Source organism: Phoenix dactylifera, unplaced genomic scaffold (assembly GCF_009389715.1).
Source record: "Phoenix dactylifera cultivar Barhee BC4 unplaced genomic scaffold, palm_55x_up_171113_PBpolish2nd_filt_p 002495F, whole genome shotgun sequence".
Classification (NCBI taxonomy): Eukaryota; Viridiplantae; Streptophyta; class Magnoliopsida; order Arecales; family Arecaceae; genus Phoenix; species Phoenix dactylifera.
In genome coordinates this window covers 2837-28044 of record NW_024069693.1, presented here as the reverse complement: position 1 = coordinate 28044, position 25208 = coordinate 2837, and the positions used below count along the sequence as shown (strand labels likewise).

Below are 25208 nucleotides of genomic sequence, written 5' to 3'. Positions count from 1 at the left end.
CTTCGTCGCGCATCCGGATTGATGGTAGCCGGCTCGAAGATCTAGTCTTGTGAAGTATTTGGCTCCGTGGAGTTCGTCAAGCATCTCATCCACGGTCGGGATTGGGAATCGATCCTTGATGGTGGCCTCATTCAAGGCCCTGTAGTCGGTGCAAAACCTCCAAGACCCATTTTTTTTCTTACCAAAAGGACCGGTGATGAGAACGGGCTGGTGCTTGGCCGGATGATTCCTTGTTTCAGCATGTCTTCTACTTGTCTTTCGATCTCTCCCTTTTGAAAATGAGCATACCTATAAAGAGGCACGTTAATTGGCTTGCTCTCCTCCTTAAGGCGGATGGGATGGTCGAAGGCGCGTTTGGATGGAAGTGCTGTCGGCATGGCTAGAACTCCTTGGTGTGCTGCAAGTAGCTTTTGCACTTGCGGCGGCAAGTCTTGCAAGTCGTCCTTTGGCTGCGGTTGAGGTCCCTCCGCAGCCACTCATTGGTTGGACAATATGACGGCGAAGCAAAGGGCTCCTCCTCGGCACAAGCGTTCGATCATGTTGGCTTCACACGGTCGGACTTCTTTGTGGTTGAGTGCTGTCCACATCTTCTTCCTTCCATTGAGCCGAAACTCCATGGTCATGGTATTGTAGTCCGTCACTACTTTACCAATGCCCCGAAGCCATGCATTGCCAAGGACCACATCCAATCCTACAAGTTGTAGCACATGCAAATCTGCAGAAATTTTTATCCCTTGGATGTTGAGTCGAACGTCTTTGACAACTTCTTGGCACTTGAGTCTTTCGCCGCTTGCTACTTTGACTTCGAATGGCTCGGTGGCTGCCCCTTTGAGTCCTACCCGCTGCAAGGCCCCCGCATTGATGAAGTTGTGGGAGGATCCGTTGTCAACGAGCAAGGATAATTCATGCTTGCCGATCCATGCCGTCATCCGCATGGTTGAAGGTCGCTGCACACCGGTAAGCGCATGAAGGGATAGCTCGGCATCCTTCGGCAAGGGGCTGATGGGGTGGTCTTCGGTGGGATCGTCCTCCTCCGAAGAGCTGCTGGCTGTGGCGGCATCATCATCTTCCTCTCCGCTGCTGTCAATGTGTAGCACATAGGATTGACCCGATTTGCAGCGATGACCTTTCTCCCACTTGGCGCCGCACTTGAAACATAGTCCCTTCTTGATGTATTCTTGCACCTCCTCTCGGCTGAGCCTCTTGACATCAAGGGGTTGCTGTTTTGAAGTGGATGCAGCGGCCGGTTGTGGCTTGGAAGTGCTTGCAGCCGGCTGAAACTTGGATGGCAGCGGATTGGACTGATTTCGGTTGGAGCCTTCCTTGGTCGGCCGCCGGTCATGAATGTTGGCTTGATCAAGGATCTCCGCCATCCACATTGCTTCTTGAAGGCGGGTGGGCTGCTTAAGTTTGATCTCCTTGGAGAGCCAAGGCTTGAGCCCACGAAGGTGCCAAGTAGTGCTTCTTCCAGCCAACCCTCCACCATGGTTTGAAGTTGGCGAAACTCGTCGATGTATGCTTGCACCCTTGCCTTCTTGCTTGAGCTTGGCCAATTGGCCGTGGTGATTGATGGTTGGTGAAGGCCCCCATTGGTTCATGAACTCTTGGACAAAGGCCGTCCACCCCAAATAGTTCCCGTCTTTTTCATAGATGTTTCTTAGCCACCTCCACCACCTATTGGCTCTCCCCTCAAGATGGTAGCTAGTTAAGGTTACCCTCTCCTCTCTAGGGATCTCATACACCTGAAAATATTGCTCGACTTTATCGAGCCACTCATAAGGATCTCCCCCTCCAAACGATGGGAACTCAATTTTTGGTTTTCGAACTCCCCTCTCATGTGGACCGAAACCTCTAGCATCTCCCTCACGGTTCACCCGTTCCTCCCTCCTTCCTTCTTGTGCATGTCGGCCATGAGGCCTCCAAGGATGAGGGCTACCTATGGGCTCACTCATGGGTCTTTCCATACTCCTTGGCCGATCCTCCATAGGGACGCCATCGGCCCATCTATCAACATATGTTTCACCACATTCAACTCTACTTCCTCTCCTTCTATCTTCTCTCATTTTTCTTTCTCCCTCATTACTTTTTTCTGCAAACCTCCTCTCTAGCCTTTCTATGTTGTCATTTCCTTCTCTTCTAATGGTGGCCAAAGAGGTCACTAAATGCTCTAACACCCGATTAATTTCGGTGTTGTGGTTTTCAATGGTTTCAAAGAGCCTTTGTGGGCTGAATGAATCACTACCCGACTCCATGAAATCTACCCCTTACAATCAGATTTTCTCACAGTTTTACAATGATTTTCAGATCTGATTTTCAGACCTTAACACAATTACAATGAAGAGTATAGATCTGAAAAGTTAGAGGATACCCTTGAGATCGTCCTTCCATGGATTTGGACTGAAGCCGATCACCCGACAATCTCCGTTGTAGTCTCTCAATGAAAGCACCAGTGTTGGCCCCCGGGGCTTTGCAGTCCCAAACCCCGCCCCAAGGTTGAGGATTTGCCGTGTGTTGGGACCGTCTTGATGTGGGTATCTCTCTTCCTTCTTGCTGCCGATAGAACCTTGCCTATGCTCTACCTCTATGGGCGCTCGGCCAAGGGAAAGAATCAAATGATGGGGCTGAAATGCAATGACTCTATTCCAATCAAGAAACGATTACAAGGACTCTTGGCAAGATCCGGAAGGAACCTTGCTATGCCTAAACACTTCTAAGGGGAGTGATGTTCTCCACCTTAGCCCAAGACTTTCGGCCGACTGAACAAGGGATGCAACCCTTTGACACTATGCTGGAAATTCAAAAGCTAAGAGATGCCGGACTAAGGGCCCTAATGGCTCCTCTTATAGGCCGATTGCCTTGGCTTATTTTGGACTTAATTCAAATGACAAAAGACTTCTAATTTGGCCGCAAGGGGCTGGCTAAACTTGGTTCTCTTTTGGCCATGTGCTGCATTGAGGTGGGCACTCGGGATTTGATCTCGGTGTGGCCTGTGCGCGTGTCATGAGCTGAGGCTGCCATCTGCCCGGGCGCAGCCTGATTTGGTTGCTGTGCTGGGCGGTTGGGCTGTGCTGCCTGATTTGCTGTGATATCCCACCCGATTTGTAGGGATTTGCTGTTGTCGCCCTTGCTCCCTTGGATCGCTGGCGTGGCCTCCTTGTGCGCGTCCATCCTGCGGCCTGTTGCATCCTGGCCGCCTGTGCTTTCTCCTACCGAATTGCCATGGAAGAGCTCGCAGGCTCCTCCTCTGATTTTGCGCGTGCGCTTTCCTTGTTTGCCCCGGTGTTGGTGCCTGGCTGCTTGCCATGTGTTCCTGTTGGTTGGCTTTGGCCGGGCGCAATCTACTGATGATTTTCCTTGTTTGGCCTTGCGCGCGGATGGTTGCCACTTGTCCTTGGGTGCGCTCTTAGTCGGGCTGACCGTGGCTTTCCTTGTCTGGCCTTGCACGCGGATGGTTGCCACTTGTCCTTGGGTCGTGCTCTTGATCGGGCTGACCGTGGCTTTCCTTGTTTGGCTCTCGGGCGTGCGCGCGCTGGCTGATCCGGATCCAATGTGTGCGGGCTCGGTTGCCTTGCTGTGTCTTTTGGCTGGGCTTGACCCATGCGCTGTCCTTGGGCTTGTCTGGCTTGGGCGCGCTCGGCCGAATGCAGCCTTGGCCGAGCCTTGCGCTTGTTGTGATCTCCGTGCGTGTGCGCCCAAGTGCGCGGCGCACGCATGGGCTGGTGCCTCTGGTTGCCGCCCGTGTCCATGCCCATGTCTGGCGTGCGCACAACCCATCGTTGCGCGGGCGCCAAGTGCTGGCGAGGAGTGGGGAGGTGGCCTCGCTGTGCACTGGCCAACTCCTGGTTCGGCGAGGTTCGAGCGTGCCAGGCAGGCGCGGTTGCAGGGCGCAGGGCGCGCCAGGCGGGCGCAAGCGCAGGGTCGGCCTGATGCTCGGGCGTTGGCCGGCCCGGGTTCTGCCTGGGTGCGCGGAGGTCTGCGCGCGGCTGGGCGTGCGCACGCAGGACCGCGCTCAGCTGGTCGCCGGGCGCGCGGAAGACCGCGCGCTGCAGGGTGCCGGGCGCCGGATGGCGCGCAGGCGGACGGATGCGCGCGGGTTGGAGGCTACATGCGAGCGGGCCCGCGGCCTGGCGTCTGCGTGCGGGCGGGCGCGCGGGCTGCAGTGGGCGCGCGCAGAGGCCTGCACGTGTCGGGGGCTATCTGGGCACGCGGTTGGCCGCGTGCTGCTGTGGCCGTCTGGGCGCGCGGTCGGCCGCGCGCTGTTGCTGTGGGCGCAGAACCTCGTGCAGGCGCTGGGCATGGCTTGCTCGGGGCTGTGCCGGAGGCTGATGAGGCTGGCCACTGCTTAGGGCAGAGCTCCAAGCATTGGATGTGGCCCGAGCAATGGTCTTGGCCGAGGTTGGCCGAGGCCAAACTCTTGAAGTTTTGGCTTGGCGGGCTGGGGTGTCTATCACGCGGACCTGGGCATGCGGGCGAGCGCATGGGCGAGCACGCGGGCGGGCACGGGCGCGGGCTCGCCGGCGGTCGCGGGCGCGCGGGTGGGTGTGGACGTTCGGCCTGCAGGGCGCGCTGGCGGGCAGGCGCGCGCGCTGCTGGGCGCGGGCCTGGGCGTGCGAGGGCACTGTGCGCGCGGACACTGTAGCAGGCGAGGTTCGTCCTACCGAACCTCGCCGCACTGTAGCAGGCTGCTGGCAGGCTGGCTGTGCAAGCACTGTAGCTGGCGATGTTCTTGCCCAAGAACCTCGCCGCACTGTAGCCAGTGAGGTTGGCTGCGGCAGGATTTGGCTGCGGCATGGCTTTGGCGGGGCTGCATGTGCAGCGGGCTCGGCCAAAGTTGGGCATGCTTGGCCGAGGCTTGGGCATGCATGGGCGCATGTTTAGCTCGGCCGAGGTTGGGCGTGCTCGGCCGAATGGAGGGGCTTGGTCAAGGCTTTCCAAGCAAAGTAATTGGCCTTGGCTTGACCCTCCGTTGGCCTCCTTGTGGCCCGATGGCCCTCCTTGGTTGGCATGGCTACTTTGGCCCTCGGTTGGTGCATGGTTGTTGCTCCTCTTGCGACGTGGCTTGCGGGAGTCCTCAACACGATTTCCTGCGCGTGGACGCGCGGTTCACACTGCGTGGATCATGTGCAGGCGCAAGTCGGGGACGCGTTTCTCCACTCGCACCTACGCCCCCGTGCGGGCGCACTGCCCCGCACGCGAGCCTCTCTCCTTTTTTTCCCCTTATCCTGTTCTTCTTCCCAACCCTTCTCCTCCTCTCCTTCCCGAACTGTCTCCTCTCCTTTCTTCCCCTCTCTCCTCTTCTCTTCTCTTCTCTTTCCCCCCTTCTCCCGTGAGCAAAGAAGGGGCCGAAACCGCACCAAAGAACGGGTGATCCTCGTCGGCCCGAGGGAGGAGGTAGGCTTCTTCTTCTTCTCCTCTCTTCTTCTTCCTCTTCTTCCTCTTCTTTCTCCCTCTTTCTTCCTCTTCTTTCCTCTTCTTCCTCTTCTTCTTCCTCGGTGCCGGTACCGGGCTTGTACCGATGCGAATCGGACCGGATCGCACCGATACCATTCTTGTACCAGTGCGAATCGGACCGGTTCGCACAGTACCAGGCTTGAACCGGTGCGCACCGATTCGCACTGGTACTGGCAAGGAGCCATTTGGGGTCGGAACCGAATTCTGTAGCTGTACCGTACCGGTGCTGGCCAGCACTGATACGGTACAGGCTGAATTGGTTGGTTCCGACCCATTCAGCAGACCATGGATGGAGTTGATTAAGGGTGAGAGGAAAAAGCAACAGAAGGAAGTGACAGGTGATAAAGTAAGAGTTGAAAAATCGCCAGTGAAAACAGGTGAGTCTGTGAGAGAAATAGACATATTGCACGCAGATAAAGAAAAGAAGAGTTTAAGAAGGTAAGCATGGGCAAGACAAGGTAAATAAATGTGCCACTACACAGGTGACGTGTATACACGTATATAGAGCAAATGGCAATCCATTGACCGTCAAAATCAAATCTCGGCAAAGGTTCTGAATTTCTGACCCTCTCTAATACGTTAGATGATGATCACAAACAAACATATATTGTAAAGACCATGGTTTGCAGAACCGGCCGGTTCAGCCCGTACCGAACCGGTCCGGTCCCTTATTGGTCTAGCTCAAGTGTGGAAAATGGTTCCGGCCCCAAAAAGGCCGGAACGGAGTGGTACAAGCCGATACTGGTCGCACCGGTACGCGCACCCTGGACAGGGCGCCCGCGCGCTAGGAACTGGATCGGGCAACGCGCCCACGCAGGGCATTTAACGCCACTCTGTGGCATTTAACCTCTGTTGGCCGGTTCGGTACCGGTTCAAACCGGTCCGAACCAGAACTGTACCGGTCCGGTAGGCGACCGATATACCTACCGGTACCAGTACGGCGTACCTTGGTTGAGACCAAAATTCGCCAAACTAGTACCGGCACCCGTACCGATCGGTGGGCGTGTCAGTACCGTACCATACTAACACACGGTACGCTTGGGCGTACTGGTTCCGAACCGGGATGCCCATTTTTTTGAGTTTTTCAAGTTTAATTAATTGGTAATCAATATTTTTCAACTCTTTCAATGTTTTAAGTCTAATTTGATGTTTTTTCTATTTTTTATTTTTTTCATATTTTTTGATATTTTAATTATTTCGGTTTAACCTAAATGATGCATCTTGTTGTCCTAAAGTAATACAAAATATAAATTGATTAGTGAGATATTGCATGCTGGAAGAAGAAACATAAAATATCCTAAAATCAACTAGTGAGGTAAAAAATATAAAATAATACAATCAATTACGTATATTTAAAGTACAACATACATACCGATATATAATATCCCGTCGAATGGCAATGCCTCTCATAGATATCCGAATCATTAGTATAGTCAGAAGGCACATCAGCCCGCCCCTCTAACCAAGACAGCGTTGTAGTCTTATATGTTCATCCCGTAAGAAACGCGCTGCTTTGGGTTATAAACACTCTCAAATCTTACTGAAGCTTTGGCTCTGAGAGGTCCTCTAGCTGATAAAATAGCAGTGAAGGGACCATCCGAATAAACCGGTAGAAAAATCCAACCCATAAGATGATCCGGGCTACGTAGGATAGTAGCCATTGGAAGATGCTTCAAATGCACCATATACATATCCGTATCCGTACAGCTCATAGGCTGCCTGTAGCTGCGAGTAATAGAATCCAGTATACGATTCGAAATCTGATAAGTCTATAGATCCTATTCCACGTGCGAGGTCATCTTCAGCATCGTATCCTCCTGAATAACCTCAAGGAACCTGTCTTCTATATGTAATCGTATCCTCGCGAGCTCTACCAAATCGTGCACCATGGTCCCTATCCTGTGTAGCATACATAAACTGGAACTCACCGGTGAATCGAAGACCACCCTGCAGCTATGACTTATAAACGGTGGTCTCATATCCTCCACTCTCTCTGGCCAGCAGATCCATGATCACTAGAATTGCTGCTCTTGGTCTGAATCTGGATGAATTGAATCCTCCTCCACACTCTCCATGGGAGTTGTAGGTGCCTTTTGTTTTTCTTTTTTAGTATGCTGAACTGCCCGCTTACCTTTCATATCACGCATTGCTTGCTTATCCCTCGTGCTTCTCTGTCTGCTTACCCTTTATGCCCCTCTCTACCTTGCTATGTTGGGATGATGTATGTCCCCCTCCTAACCGAGTTGAATGGGTAACGTAGTAGTCTTGTCTAAGTATTTCTCGATCATATCTCCAAGAGGATATTTCGAACAATGTCATATGGTGACCAGCTCCCCAGTGACCCTGTAGTTGTGGCTGATCACTTGGGAGGATGCGCAGAATAATGCTCTCTGCTTACCCTGCATCGACCTTAGCCTTGCTGGCTACGAAACTGGCCGGTCGTGGAGGCGATCCTCGCTCATCAAGCTCCGGCTCCTGTTGCTGGTCCACAAGCCATCCGATCATAGATCATCCTCATCATCAATGAAAGCACTATGAATTAGAACTATGTACTTTAGTTCCACTTCCTCCTGAATGCACTTCAGCCTAAATCTCATAATTGTAGTGAACATATATAAGGTCGTTGAGGCGCTTTTATATCAAACAGTTCCTCTGCTTGCTGTGGATGAGAACGTAGGTGGACCAGTTGCGCTTAGCCACTCAAGGAGACCGTCTGAAAGAGCATCAGGATAGCTAGCCACCTAAGATTTTTTGCAAACAAATCAAAATGAATCCACCATTCAGCTACAAAAATATTGAAAAAAATTATATATGAGTATCACATTAGTAACCGTCTAACACCAGGTAAATATTTTTCTGATGTGTAATATACTTGAATTCATACTTTTCTTATGACAGCTGCCGGGACTCCAAAGCTGTCAGTGTCCTCTCTAAATATTTTGGTCTGTGCAAAAGAATCGTATTATAATATGTTAATAATTTAAGATACCAGTTAACTTACACATGTTACTTAAGTTAACTTATCTCTTCTAGACATAGGGTCGCAACTTCTGGTTTAGGCTCCATCTTGTAAATTGCATTATGCAGAGCGGCTAGAAGTTCGTCATCCATATCAATTCCAACTACAGTGTACTGAAACCTCAAGTTCAAGTAGTATGCTGCAGATAAAGTTTGTTATCGTCTTAGTAAAATTGTACAAGTACAGGAGCGGTTTAATTTTTAATGTTTTTGCTTACCGGTTAGATGCAAGTCCTTACCCATCTGGTAGTCTCACAACCACTCAATGATGTTGATGTACTCCCGGACATATGTCGGATCTGCCTTCTTGATCTGAATCTTTGCTCTCCATCATATGATATAAGTCCCAAATCTGGGAATACCTCTCACTGTACATGGTCCGAATCACTTCATACAATGGTCTGATAGCCTTCACTATCTTCTCGGCCCGCTGCCAGAATGTCTCGTCACCAAGCCCTCAACGATGCTTTCTTCAATGTCGACCCTCGCAAATCTACTTTTCTGCCACTCAAAACTAACAAACATCTGACGTAAAACTGCTTTCCTTTCAAAAAAGCTATCAAGTGCAATGTAGCTTCCTTCAATGTCGACCCTCGCAAATCTATTTTTCTGCCATTCAGAACTAACAAACATCTGACGTAGAACTATTTTCCTTTCAAAAAAGCAAATCATGTGACTTCTGGTCTCAAGATCTCTCCTGCATACCTCCTCATTAGTGAAAAGACCCATGTATGGTTATAAATATGTGGTGATGGTTTGGGTTGTCTCCATTGTCTGCTGCACCCTATGAATCTTCGCAATGTCCATCAACATAAGATCGATACAATGTGCAGCACATGAAATCCAAAAAATATGTGGTCGTCGCTCAATCAATATCCCCTCGGCAGCCTTATATTATGACCCATTATCCGTGATGACCTGCACGACATTCTCCTCTCCTACCTAATCAATCACCTCCCCCATCAATTTGAGGAAGTACATAGCATCGTGTACCTGATCGAAAACATTAACCGACTTATGAAAGAAAATCTTCACATCACAGTATGTCAAGAAGTTGATAATGCTCCGCCCATGGTCTGCGGTACCGGTCCGTATCGGCCGGTACGGGCCGATACGTACCGGTCCGGCCTGGGACCGGTACCGGATCAGCGTGAAATCCGGTACCGATGGTTTATTGTTGAAAAACTGGTACGGAACCAGTTCGGACCGGTACGAGACCGGTTCGGTACCGGTCCGGGCTGCCACCGGTACCGGTACGGCGGACCTTGGCTCCGCCTATTAGGACCGATCCAATCATCCAACCATTTGCTCTTATATGAGGAAATCCACTTCTCTAGCTCATTATTGTCAAGAAGCCCACCGTAGATATCCTTCGGTCCTATAGAATTTACATCGGGACCAGCAGCCTGTATGAAAAAAAGGGCAAATTTATAGTACGTATTGTCTGCCAGATTTGCTGGAATATGGCTGAAGTGGAACCAAGATCTAATAGCTCACCACATTTCCTTTTTATTCTTGTTCAGCATTATGTCAATTCTCTACTGCTTCGAATCCTTGCTGGAGAAGGCATGTGCTAATCATGGACGGTGGTTCCTAGTAGAATCTCCCTATATGACTCTTTTTCACTACCAAAAGCTCTCAGTATAGATACCAATACACCACCGCCTCTACTAACGACATTTCTGACTAAAGAGGTCCTCCTGAACTCTGGATCTGCCTTACTGCTCGCAGAATCGAAACCCAACTCGTAGTATGAGGGCCCAAATTAAGCTCCATGCTTGGCCACCTCATCCTACTGCCACTGACCATCCAGGCTCGCCTAAATAGCAACCTGGATCTGTACCTCCTCGTCATCTGGAGCGAACGCCTCCTCAACTTTCTGAAATGATAGGAAGGTGGCTCTGTCGCTCGGCGGTCCATCTCCGCCTTCTTCTTGGCAGCCCTCTCCTTCGCTGCATTCAAATTAGCAAAATGCTTCTTTACCAGCTGTCGAACCTTTGGTGGACATTTTCGGCATATAAATATGTCGAAATAACCACCAGCTAAGTACTGCTTCAATCTATTTACCCTCCTTGGTTTAACTCTGTGTTGCACCAGTTGCACTTCCAATGGTGCCGACCTGAGAGCATTTGCCCATGATCCTAACTAATGTTACGCTCTAGCTTCTTTTTCTGACGATTCTATTTCTGCAGGTTTATTAAGTACGTCAATATATCAATTATTTAAAAATAGCAAAATTTTATTACGATGAAGATATTTTTTCATCTTTGAAAATATATCTAATTTATCTAATATATAAATAATTTTAAAATTAAAAATGTCTAAATACCATAAATTCAGAAAAATATTTTTTTACTTCAGGAAGTACTTCTGAAATATGTATTACATACTACTAAGTTTTAATATTTTTGGTATTAATTATATATATTAATTATTTTTAGATTAAAAAAATAATTATAAAATATAAATATTTTAAAAAATTAATTTTAATTTAGATCCATGTAGAACCTAACAATGAATGCATCAAAGACTACTTGTTTCTCAATTTTTTCAAATTTAGGCCTAGACCACTGTTCACACCATATTATTTCCAAATCGGGTCAAAACTTGAATAAATGGACACCAAATTTTGCCAGAGAGTAGCTTGCATATTCCTAAATACGCTTTTGATTTTATCTTTTTTATTTTTTAATCTAAAAATATATTTTAAATTTTTAAAAATTATATATAATCCAAAAATTAAAAAATTTTATATCATCGTCTAAATTATCCATAGATCTACAATATAGCATAAAATCAAGCCAAAATCAAAAATTTTGGCATGATCTTTTCTTATTTTGCAAATTTCGAGCTATTTTTGGAGCTCCAAAAAATAGAGAAAATGAGACAGGAAAGAAGAAGCACACCTTATTTAGGCTTGGATTTTTCTTCAATCGTGTTGAATCGGTGTGATTTTCACCGTGGAGGGAAGGATGAGAGGTTTAGAGAAAAGAATAAATGTTGGGCCTTCCCAACATCCTCTTATGACTAAACAAAGGGGGAGGGGGAACCAGCCGCTTCCGAATGGCTCAGGCCGGTTCACGACCGGTTCAGGCAGTTCAATCCGGTTTCGACCCTTTCCGACAGGTTCAGGACCGGTCTCGATTTTAATAGCCGAACCGGACGGTTCGGTCTGGTCCGGCCGACCTTGGTTGAGACATGTGAGGGCCAAAAATTAATAAAGTTAAAAAAGATGGGCTAGTGCATAAAGTTCCTGCCATTATAAGTCTAGGAAGGGGCAGATGTAAACAACCTTACCCCCTTGTGCAGAGCCTATTTCTATATTTCAAACCTATGATCAAGTCATAATGGAGCAACCTTACCATTGGGCCATGGCTCACCCTCAAATTAATAAAGTAAAATAGAATAAATAAATAATTGATACAAGAATTTAACAAAATGGACCACATTATATTTGCAAGGTTAATGTAAGATTAATTACCAAACGCCAAATAAATAAAAAAAGAAGATGCTTTGGACCTTCAATTCTTATAGAAGAATGAAGTTAAATTACAAAGGGAACAATTTTTTAGTCACAGATTAATTCAGGAGCAACAATTTGTAGGTAAAGATTAAATTCTCCACAAATTCAACTTCAAATCAAGAGATTTAGTTATCAGCACATAAAATAACTAATGGTACGTAGTATGTACTGACTTACTAAGTTATTCAGCAAATCCTTAGGTCTTTTCTCAGAAGCTGCCATTTTGGGTGTTTTATCAAATGAAGAGCCAAGTCCATCTGGTTGCTGAAAGCAAAAAAAACATTAACCTTCAATATTACAAACATCTGTGTGTGTGTGCAATAGGATCATAATCAGAACCATTAGATTTCATTCATAAAAACATGTTCAACTTTATTTTCTCCACATTCATCTCGTTCTTGGGGATAGAGATTGTTATCTCCATGTAGAACTTCGGTCCCAAGGATAAGGTGCTTTTCTGCTTGATTCACCTCTATTTCCACTGTGGTTGCCGCATGTAAGTATGTGAGGCTTGGTTGATTTTGAGGCATAAGAGGGATGAGAAAATCATCTTACTAAATGATATCTCTGCCCTTGTTTTCTCAGCCATCTTTTAGCTTAGAAAACGACCAAGCCTATGCACCTAGTCATTGCTAATCCTCATGTGGACTTAGAATCGTCAAGCTTAGCCATCTCAAACTCACATATGGACTGCCCCATTTGGCAGTGTTGTAGGAGGACCAAAAAGCACTTCTTGGAGGTCAAGAAGCTCCTTTTGGTGATTTTGAATTATTTTATAAAACTTTTGAAACAAATTTCTAGCTCCTCTAAAAGCTAAAAAATGTCTACTAGGGAAAGTTCTAATTTGGAGCTTTTGGACAAAAGCTTTATTGAGATGCATGGTGAAGCTTTTTTTTTTTGGACAAAAGCACACCCAAGAGACCCGGATTCTAATCTCAGCAATGAAATTTTAAAAAATATATAAATTTAGAATATTTTTATTGTCGTAATCATTTAAGTTGGTTCTTTTTATTGTCATAATCATGCAACTAAAAATTTTGAGTTTTAACCTTATGATGATGAGGATCTACTCCCTCCTGAATCTTTAGAGATTGATGAATCACAGTATGGAACAAAGTCAAACATTGAATAACCATGAGATGGATGTTTTGCATGACCATATTATGACTCTTCTTATAAGTCATTCAATTATTTACTTAAGATATTGTGCTTGTAACATAGATATTGAGAAATGTGGGGGAACATTTATGAAGTTATCAAAGTTTACAATCTAGGCACCAAGTACCGTGCCAATACTTTTTCAGTTCGAGATAGTAGCACCCTCTACCAAGACAACTCCAATCCCTTCTTCTTACTTTTTATCATGGTGCTGCTCAAAATCGAGCGATATGGATTGATATCAAACAGTTCCACTCGGTTTTAAATTAGTTCACACCATAGTATGCCGAACCGACCCGGTAGCAGCCTCCACCAAGACAACTCCCAATCCCTTTTTCTTACTTTTTATCATGGTACTGCTCAAAATCGAGCGATATGGATTGATATCAAACAGTTCCACTCGGTTTCAAATTAGTTCACAACATAGTATGCCGAACCAGCCCGAACCGGACCGATTTGCATTGGGTACGCAGGCGTGCGGGGAAGCGCACCCGCGCACTGGGAAGAGTGCCCCCAAGGAAACGGGGAAGCACGCCTGCATGTGAGGGCGCGTTTCACAGGCAAACATGCCCGCAAAGGAGCCCGCACGTGGGAAAACGCGACCGCGCTTTGGGCAGCGCGCCCGCACATGGGGGAAGGGAACTCGCCCACGTACGCGAGCGCGCTGGGAATTGCGCGGGCACGCGCCTCCGCACAGGAATCGTCCAAACCGATTCGGTATCGGTTCGGCCATACCGAACTGATACCGATACCGAACCAGTTCAAGTCTCCACCGGTACGTCGATCGGTATCGGTTCGGCATACCTTGGTTCACACTAGTACGGACGGTCCTCCTACCCAACCAGCAAACTAACATGGTTTTGCACCGATTCGGTATGGTACACCTCGAATTGGCAGTCCAGATCAATTTTGCATTCCTTGGTTGCTATTATAGTTGTCGATATATGTACAATTTTATTACCATTTTGTATCCGGATAAACAAAGTCAAGCATTTATGTTGCTATTAGTTATTTCATTATAATATAATTAATAAGTTAACCATACCTATAACAAGTTAACAATACTTACAACTATTTTTGATAGTACAATATAATAATATAATATAAAATAAAGTTATTTCATTATGTTATCTTATTATAATTATAATTATTATTATATTATAATAATCATATTATAATAATATAATATTACAGTTTTAAAACAATATTATAGTATAATGATGTTATAATATTATAAGTAATAATATCATGTTATTACATTATACTAATATTATTATAATATAACAATATTATAAAAATATTGTTATATTTTATAATAAAATATAATAATATAATTGTTTATTATATTATTTAGATTAAAATATCGAAATAAAAAATTATAAATTAAAAATAGTCTATATAATAATAGTTTTTATAGTACAATAGAAAATTGAAAGCACTATATAATATCCTTTACTATTATTTTCTGATATTAAAAATATTTTCTCAATTTGGTTACCAAATTGATGTTAAAGTTTTACAGTACTAGAAATGTAGGTAGCAAACATCATATAACGTTTCATTAAAAGCTTTATTAGTGAAAGCTCTATTGCCCATAGCTCCATAGAGAAAGGCTTTGCTATCTACAGCGATGCCAAACAAGGCCTAATGATAGCTGCTCACCCTATGTGATACCCACATTTAGGAGTAAGTGTGGTCTCACAAGTCATTCCATTCACGGATTGGGTAGGAGTGGTTGTCCATGGCACCAAGCCACCTTAACTTCATTCATGGGGCTAAGCATGATTGCTTAATCATTTCATCTTCAATATGTAAGCTAATGATACAATAAGTTTAATTTATAACTAATGCAAAACAATTACAATCTTAGTTTTTGACACTTCATGGGAGCGAACTTCAATTAGAAATCACTAACCTATAGAGATTTATGCACCATTACTGAACTGCAAATCATAGGAACCAAAATTAGAAGAACAACAAACACAAAATGACCAATGATGTTTACAATTAAATATCCTTCTTACACCGTCTTCAAGTGGGACAAATGGAGATATGGCACAAAACAAAAGAAAAGTATTATGACCAACTACAAACATAAGCAGTTACCAAAAAAACTACAAACATAAGCAAGATAACAAGAAAAATAAAGACCATACAATTCCCAAAATGGCAACAAATATAAATGAATGAAAATATATGGAACTGAAACATATTTTTATCATGCATTTTGACTTTGAAAAAGGAATTACCAAAGACAATCCCTCAGAATTTTTTCAACAAAGAAACATCTTTTTACAAGTTTCATAGGTATAAATCAGCATGCCACAAATTATCTATAATTGATAAAACAATTTTCATCATTAAAATGTTATTGAAAATTTTAACAGCATAAAATATCAAAATATAAAATCCTTTTACTAGAACTAAAAAAGAAAATCAAAGCAGGGTAGAAATTAAGATTTTATGCCACTGTAAAACCATGGAAACTCTTCAAGAGTAGAAAGTGGGTTACAGCGCAACAACAAGAACCGTGACTTATGACTGATACATATTGTAAGGCTTACGTATGCATTATTTTCCATTGTTTTACTCGCTTTGAAGAGTAAGCAATAGATATTGTCATTTGTCGTAAACAATAATTAAGTAAAGCACCAGCATTTCTTACAATAAACAGAAGTTCAAAAATTTCAAGAGGAAGAGGGACGGAATACTGCTGTCCAAGATATTTATGTCTGGGATTATAAGACAGTGGGATTATAAGACAGGATCACCATCAAATGATGCCAATGAGAATTAGAACTCTACTGTCCCAGCTTTCAAACTAACTGAGGTCAATTTTCATAATGAATATCTAAACATTCTAGTAGAAGGACATGAACATTCAGGAGCCTTCTAGTATTACGTTATAACTTCAAAAGCACTCATTAAAATCATGATCTAGTTTACATTTTGAAGGTTCCAATAAAATTCAAAATTTCTTCCAAGTTTCACGTTTTTAGAAACGGAATAAAATCTCAGCATTGACCCAATAATCTGTCAAAGAATACTAATTTTTTATATGAAACTGATGCACCATCTGAGAAACCTTTGTAAAAACCTTGTCCGAAACCAAAATTAGATCTTTGAGGCATGAGATCGTAATACAATACTTAAGAACACTATATCTAATAATACCTAGCAGAATAGTCAATATAATGAGAATTGTTTCTAATGGATAGGACTTATAAGACCTTTTTTATTAGCAAATGCATACTTAATTGATCATATATGAGCCTGAAACACTATGAGACAAACATGGATGAACCAAGGTACGCTGAACTGGTACCGGTAGACGGACCGGTCGCCTACTAGATCGGTTTAAGACCAGTTCGTACCGGACCGGTACGAACCCGTCTTTGTTTTCTTTTTTTTTTTGGTTCGCGGAAGCGCGCGGAATTTTTTTATTTTTTCCTTCGCAGGGCAGCGAGCGAGCTGGCCCACTCCGGCCCCGCACCGGGGGGGGGAATCACCCCGCGCGCGATTCCCAGCATGGGGAATTGCGCCCGCGCGCCGCGAAACCACGCACGGGGTCAGGCCACGCGCTCTCACACCACAGCACGTGCGCTGTGGTAAAAAAAAAATGGTACCGGTGTGAACTGGCCGGTACGAGACCGGTACGCATGTACTAGCTCAAAAAAAGCTAGAACCAGTATCCGGATAGCTGAAACTGGTATCCACACTGTCCGAGTACCGGTTCCAGGCCGGACCGGTTTGTACCGGGCAGAACCAGCCGGTTCGGCGGACCATGGGATGAACTATAGTTAGTTTTAACATTTCCTTTTCTGAAGAAGGTTACATTCAAAAATCAAGTTTTAAAAAACAGTTTCTTTATTATTTATTTAAAATTTAAAAAAAAATATTTGATGGACAGAGCAATGGATGACAAAAAAATTAGTTGACTTGCAATCCTTGTGATTAATAACAACACTGACATTATTACTCCTAAACAGATTACATTATGCATAATAGGCAAATTATATGTGATTATGGCATCAGAGAGACAAAAAAAGACAAACCATGTTGCCTATGGCCACCATATTGTCAATCAAGTTCCACTGTTAAGGTAAAAAGCCAAAAGGCATATGAAAAGAGTCTCCTTCTGCCAATAACTAGTTTAACATATCGAAAATCCAAAGTAAAAGAAATCCAAGAATGGGAAATCTCTAGAAGAATGATGATCCACTAAAATATTTATCACAAGAACTTCTTCTTACAGCAAGCTAGAAGATGACAAAACAATAGGAATGGGTGTATCAGTATCTACCTGAAAAGGACAAGGGACTAGGGTTCCAAAAAGATCATCTTTCAAGTCAACTGCATTCATGGAGTATAAAGCATTTTTCAGCCCCCGAGATGCAAGATACTCCTCTGTTTCTTTACGAAGAGAGTAACCTTTGTACGCACTGACGGAAGGATCAGATACCTATATGAGAAAAATTTTAACTGATACATATTAGGAACATTTAACTATTCAGAAGCATTATATATACCATGTCAATTGATTGTGACAGTTTATCATAGTATATCACTAGAGATAGATTACATCTAATTTGCAAGAAGAACACAATTACTAACTAGCCAACAAAGCAAGCATCATTTGTCAATAAACTTTACAGGAATTAGAAGGGGAAGGAGTGCTTAGAGCTTTAACAACTAGGATTACAAGCATATATTAGCAAGAAAAATGAAGCCTTCATCGGCACGTAGAAGATAGATTTTAATTCTTAGGTACCTGTTGATGATAACAATATAATACTTGTGCAGGATAAGTGGAATGGCCAACACCGTTAATCACCTACTAATCCTCATAAAACTTTGAAACAAAAAAGGGTTCATTGTGAATTCATATGGTGAATGCCCACCTTTTAGTTTTGGATGTTTAGAGCCCTCACCATAATCTTATATTTTAGTCCAAAATAGATAGTCTCATCTACATATTAATTACTATGTTCTAGACAAGGTATATTCCTATGATGCTATCATTAACATAAGATATTACTTGAAGCAATGATTCTTGGAACTCCTAGTTCTGCCTCTCCCTCCACATCTCCTGCTCCTCTATTATGTTTCTCCTCAAGGTCCATCTTACCTCCAGCAGCCACCAGCTTCCATCAGTTCCCTGTTCACTGCCTCCCCCTGTTCCTAGTTCTGCCTCTCCCTCCACATCTCCTGCTCCTCTATTATGTTTCTCCTCAAGGTCCATCTTACCTCCAGCAGCCACCAGCTTCCATCAGTTCCCTGTTCACTGCCTCCCCCTCCCTCCCACCACCAGAAAAGAAAAAGAGGTCCATGTTAACCCGTCTGATCAAACTCTGCAACACTGCCTCACTCTTCCTTCCACCATGTTCCTCCTCTCCTTCCCCCCCCACTTACCTCCCCATTTATCTTCCATATGTGTCCTCTTCCAACACCCACCCTCCGTTTCATCTAGTCTCCAACATGCATCCCTTTCCATCACTCACCTTCTCACAAACACCATATGCTTCCACTTCCCCTGCAAAGCTCCCTTTCTTCTGGCCTCAAACTCACTCCCACTACTAACAAGCTATCACTTCCTACACCCTCCACTGGCCTCCCAATCCTCTTCCATCCACGCTTAACCCTCCACCTAGTTCCTTCTCTAGTAATAAACATCAAACCAAATGAAAAATATAATGAGGATGCAATTTCAAACCCAAGCTTAGATCCTATATTTTTATCGGGTTCTTATTTGAATCCTATCATATCCTTGTGCCTTCAGATCCAAATATCTCATGGATCCAGACCATATATAGCCCAATATGTGATAATTTTATACTATTTAAGCAATTACTCTTTAAAACTATGCGGTTTGATAGAGATTAACAAGTGGTCTATATCTTGCACTTTGCCCACCACAAAGCATATGCATAAAGAATCAACTGTTTTATAAAAAGAGGCAAGAGAGAAAGAAATGATACATAATCTTGTTAAAAAAATAAAGATGCCATTCAACCCATATAAGCTTTTATCTTCCAATACAGAAGGCGATTTGGCAACATGCAATTTCAAGCATTCAAATACTAATCATTTTCTTTGAAGTTTGAAAAGTTAAATAATTCAATATCTCACAAGCCGCCCCCTTTGGTTCAAAGAGATAAAAATGAAGCAACTCTTGGCATTATTTGTAGTTTCACAAAACACAGACTACATAGTCCCTTCAAGAAGCACTGGACTATAATAAATAGAAAATACAAAGGGGAAATAGAATGTGAAATCGAATCTGAAACGAAATGTAGAGACTAGGTTTTCAGAAAAGAAAGAGAAAAGGGAAAGAAAAAAAATGAAGAGTTTCTGCACAGAATGAATGGCTTAAAGGGCATTTTACTGTAATCTATTATTTGGGCTAGCCAATTAAGAAGGCAAAAAGACCAGAATACCATCCTAAAGTGATTGGCGGCTGCTAGCACTTTATAATCAGGTCATCTGCTCCAACAATATAGGTGGACCTGCAGTTCTATCATAAGGACCACCATTTATAAATATAGTTACTAACATAAAACTGATCCATTGTGTCAGCCCAAAACATTCTCTAACAATAATACAGGAACACTAAGAGTGGAAAAATGAATAGGAGATAAAGATCCAAACATAAGGAGAATTTAACTAAAACAGTCAGGGTAGAATGTAAAAATGATATAGATAGTGAAATAATGAAGAGCAAATTGCAAACAACCATGACAGAAAAGTGAGAAGTCGCAAGTGTTGACCAGTAAAGTTCAACATTAATTATTCCCATCCCAATGAAAGCTTTAAGAGAGAATGAAAGAGAATTGAGTTGAGAAATTCTGCTTGCAGTAAGATCTCCAAAATATGTCAACCACATCGATGAGAAGACAAGTGGGAGCCCTAGAAAAACTGCAAAATGTGAAGGAAAGAATACATTTCTGATTTATGCAGGATTATGAAGCTGCAGAATCGACCATCGTACACCACATGTTCTCTACAAGCATGCTTACAATAACTTGTTTAGTAGTTCATCATGCATAAATTCAAGAAGAAACATGTGCAAACAAAAAAATCAATTATATATTATTTACAAGGTAAAAATTTAAATATCAGAACTAAATTTTAGGAGACAAAACATTAAAATCATTTAGAGTGCTATAGATAGTACCGAAGAGCTAATTTGAGCCAGACAATCATTTAAACTTTTATAGATACCAATGGTATCCCCTTTTCGAACAACGTAGAAGGCATTGCTTTCCGCCTCCATTGATGGTTGTTGCTTCACCGTCGGCTATCGCGAAGTCTGTGAACACCGAGCAGAGAAGCACTGAACATGAATCCCGTCAAGATGAAATTTAATTTAGGCACTTTAATGCCAGCATGCCATATGCCTCTTTTCCATGATGCACTAGAAAAGCCATATAAAAAACTCCTCATGATGACATGACTACTGTGTGAAAGTAAAGCTGCTGAAGATATGTATGAAATGCAGTTCATCAGAGAGTTTCCACTTGCTACAAAGTTCACATAGGAGAATAATAAAATTAGAACCAAAATACCAACATAACTCAAAGAAAACACAGATATTCTACACTTCAGTAAGTTGTACTGTAGTGGTATGAGTTAGACCAGTAAACTGACATCGATGAAAATTGGATGCCAGATAAGATAGTCTGACAGAAATGATGCAGTTATAGAAACATACTTAAAGTTCCTTGAAAACTCTGTAGAACAGGGGCAAGGAAAACAAGCTAGTGACCTCAGATATATAGTTGGAAAAGAGTGAGAAAAGGGTTACACAATCAAAAACAGCAGCCCAATACCACAGCAACAGATACAACTTAGCATTAAGAGTTTGTTTGATCACTGAGAAAGCAAGAGGAGAAAGTCGTAGGAGAATTTCCTGTCCAATATTTCACAATTATTGAAAAAATTAAGAGAGAAAAATACGAAGACATTAAGAGCCTGCACAAGGACTGAAATTTTCGATCTTTTTTTTGGATGGTGAATTTTGAGAGAAAATAGCAGAAATCAAGTGGATGAGGATAACACACTCACATGTCTAACAGATAGAAATATGCATCCGTAAACAGATAAATAACTTTGTTGGAACCTATTCACAATGTTAATCTTAATGTAGGCGAGACTGATGCACATAAAGCCCTCGAAAGCAAAAATTGAGAGAATGAATAGAATGGCATGTCAAGTTTAAGCCCCACAAGGCTTCGAATTTGATGGTGTTCCCACCTAGGCGAAAATCTACATTTTAAACACTTTAAAATGCTCGCTCTCAAGTTTCAAGATGTTATCTCTTGCTTAACAGCAATATGACAATAAGAAACACCATCTTTCAAATAATGAGCAAATGTGATGGCTGAGATTGACTGTTCGAAAATATTTTATGATGTGAAACAGATGATTTCAGAATCCAACATCCAGTATGGATTTTTGATATATTTTCCTTTGAACACCTGGTGGAAAATTTGTGGATTTGAGATTTAATTATAGCTTTATAAACAGATATATTCAACTTAGAGTCTCTATCTCTCTCTCGCCTTACCAGCAGTGCTATCTTCTCAACTCTGTGAGTTTGTTTGTTGGTTATAGTACCCTCAAACAGTCAATTGCAATCTTCACATTTTGCAGTTCTTCAAAAGTCAGCACATGTGACTACTTCTTGTCGCATTTCAGTAACCAAGCAAAAGTGAAGGGCTGAAGGTATTTGCAGGCATTTAAATTATAGAGTTCCATAAAGTTAGAACGTCACATAGAAATGTGTTCCATGGGACTCAATCTTTCATGTGCTTTTCTGCTTAAACCTCTTGAGTTTTGCTTGTGAGGATACAATATATTTCACCATCTCACATAAATAACCCCAACGAAAAAGGTTCAAAACCGCCCTAAACAAAACATGTGAGGGAAAAAAGGTGACTTTAAATGCTTGAGAATCTGTACATCATCAGTGGTACCATTATTCAAAGCAATGTTAAATAGCTTTCCATCAATGTTTCGATCGCACAACCTCTCAATATTACTTTAGAAAGTTCTTCTCCGGTATGGGGAGCTTCAACATTAAGAAAGTTTTTATTCTTCTAAAGTTCTTGCTCACCATCATTATAGTATCAAGTTAAGAACACATATCCTTCCATGGTTTCCAAGGTCCATGTATTTTTACGCAAGTACAGCTCTACTAGGAAGCATGTGAAATAGTTCACAAAATTTATATTTTTCAAGATTGTTCAACTTTAAATAATCTACTTACATGGCGTCCTTTGACAAAATTTTAGACCAATGGTTTATATCCTGCCAGAAAGGGACAGTATTGTCGGCATCATACTGTTCCAATAGGACCAGGACCAAGACACCTGTGGGAGACGGTTTTCTTGAACTGGGATGTCTCTGCCATCCCAGGATTTGGGATGCACCAGATAGTCAATATAGACCGGGATGGACCAAGATGGAAATTTTTATTTTTTCTTTTTCAGCTGGTATTGGCCTTTTGATACATTTGGACTGTATCATCCTTCCTGATAATGTACCATCCCAGAATTAAATTGTGACATGGCCTAGAACCACAATTTAAACCCTTGATTTAGACTGTAGATGAAAATTTCTGGATTTTTATGAAAAAATAATCAACCAACGAAAATGAAACTTCATGAAATAAAATTATTCTTGTGCAATAATCCTATTGGATAATTGATAGAACTCATAACATTCAATTATTGATGGCATACATAGTAAAAGTTGTTACCTCACATCAAGCTCCCTCTCTCCCCTCTCTCTCTCCTTTTAGGTGGACAGGGATAATAAACAAATTTCCAGATGCATTCTCAGATTGTGATTCCATTACTACAATTCCTAGAAAGCTTTCCTACAAAAATTGCATTTCTTTAAAATTATCATCCAATTCCTACTTCTCTTGAACTCATACTACAGTTCCAATTCAACTTCTTCTATTATTGCAAAATGGAGATATTCTAAAAATATATATTCACCCATGCTAAGAACATTACATAAGGAACTCATATTACTCTTGTTATAATGAAAAAAAATAGATTCAAACATGCTAAGAAATAAGAATATATATACATGTCGCAATAGAAACAACTAATTCAATAGATTGATTAAAAGAAATAACAAGTTATCACTTATCAACAGATATGCATGAAATACTTTCAAAATAAATGAAGAAAAAGATATAACAGATATACGGATGGACAAATTTCAAAAAGAAAGAAAGAAAGAAAGAAAGCAAGAATGAAAGAAAGGCCTTGCAGTATGAATCAAGGCATGAAGTTAACCCGTCCTTTAAAATATAAATAAGATAAAGCATCAAGTTCTCAATCTTCAAGAAAATAATAGGCCAACATGCATTGTTTGTAAACCAAACAGGCAAAAGACATTGAAAAGTAAATAAATAAAGGTGAAACTAACTTGGAAAAACAACAAGACATAGGGAGACAGAGTGATACCCTCGGGCAAAGGATGATCTAAATTCTTGTGTGCTTCAATGATTCCACCAAATCCTAAGAAACTCCAAGAAAACAATGGAAGCAGGAATGCTATAAAATATGTGAGTTATGCACAACCTGTAGTGAATTCAAGAAGACAATCTATTATTATATGGATTAGAGGAATCCAAGGATTCAAGCAAACAGGGGGAAAAAATAAAAACTACGAAGAACTGGCAATGATATAGATCTCAGAAAGCAGCAAAAAAGAAAAGGCCAGAAAGAACAAAAAATGATTATTGAAAATTCTTGACTTCAACTGTCAAAATTACTTTTTGGTATTTCAAACAATAACACAACAAAGAAAGGGAAAAAAGAAAGAAAGAGGAAAAGGAAGAAAGCAACCGAGAAAGAGTCGATAAAAAGGGGGCTGGAATTGGGAAATGAGTTGTAGACAAACACATAATTGAAAATTAATTTGCACCCGGCCATTTTTTAAGCTAAAATTGGTTTAGATTACACCTTTGCAATAAGTGTTCCTTGACGATCAAGGGCAACAAAGTCCCTTTTTATTCTCAAGAACTCGTAGCTGAACAAGAGATTTTCGAGAAAAACCAAGAAAAGCCTCTCAAGACTCGCCTCCGAACGCCCGAAACCAAAACCAGGACTTCTTCTTGACTTCAAGAAAACAGCAAAAACAGAGTAAAATGACATGCAATAAAGAAAGAAATGACAAAGAAAGAAATGACAGAGAGGGAGGGAGACGAAAACCCTAGAGAAGAAAGAATTCAAGAACAGAAAAAGGAGAGTGTAAACGGGTTTAGGGTTTAAAGGCGGAGGAGAGAAAGAGAATGGGGATCTCGACGTCATCACCGACCGTCGTCTCTCCGCGACGCCGATCGCACGCCGCCGCAGTAACCACCAAGCGAAGATGACAAAAAAAAGAAAAAATATATAGGAGAAGTCGCTAGCAGTTTTGCCGATAATAAGCGCCCCGTGTGTTAGCGTAGAAGCAAACATAGCAAACCTGGACCGGAGACCGACGCGGCCAAGAGGCCGGCTCACTGGTCCGACTGCCGTAGCATTATCAACCGGTCGGACCGGCTTTTATTTTTTTTTTTTTTGGGGGGAAAAACTACAGAGGTCGACTGCCACCTTGTGCAATTTGCATTGCAATGATTTCCTCTACTATTCTCATTAATTTCGTTGAGGGTCACTAAATTTCATCCATGTCTTTAGATGTTTATTGGGCCAACGTGAATATTTCGACTGTCATGATGATTATTGAGTTTAAATAAAAGTTTTTGCTCTTGGGTGAGGAGAAGAAAGATGAGGTGCCTACATTATTTTGGTTGGTTTAAGATTTAATGAAGTTCATTTTACTCTACTATCCCTACTTTTACCTCCATCACCAAAAATAATGTCAGTGTTGTCACCACTTATAGAATCTATATTTAAATCTTTAATTATTTGACCATGCAGAGTATGTTTTAAAATTTCTAAAAGTATAAAAATAATAGTTTAGTTTTTTGATTTTTTTTTTTGCTAGAATTAAAGTATCACACATAACGTGTATGGATACAGTCAAGAAAATCAAA

The 25208-nt window shown here is 42.2% G+C and overlaps 1 protein-coding gene across 1 annotated transcript; it reads right to left on the bottom strand.

The window, feature by feature from the left end:
• Window positions 1–2805: 2805 nt before the first annotated feature.
• LOC120104005 lies at window positions 2806–24578 on the bottom strand. Its single transcript, XM_039123385.1, has 6 exons — window positions 24488–24578; window positions 23632–23748; window positions 20325–20459; window positions 17454–17612; window positions 12170–12256; window positions 2806–3186 (listed from the first exon to the last, which is right to left on the bottom strand). Exons 3-6 carry the CDS (start codon window positions 20421–20423, stop codon window positions 2896–2898), a joined length of 636 nt encoding a protein of 211 aa, XP_038979313.1. The 5' UTR covers window positions 20424–20459; window positions 23632–23748; window positions 24488–24578; the 3' UTR covers window positions 2806–2895.
• Window positions 24579–25208: the final 630 nt, after the last annotated feature.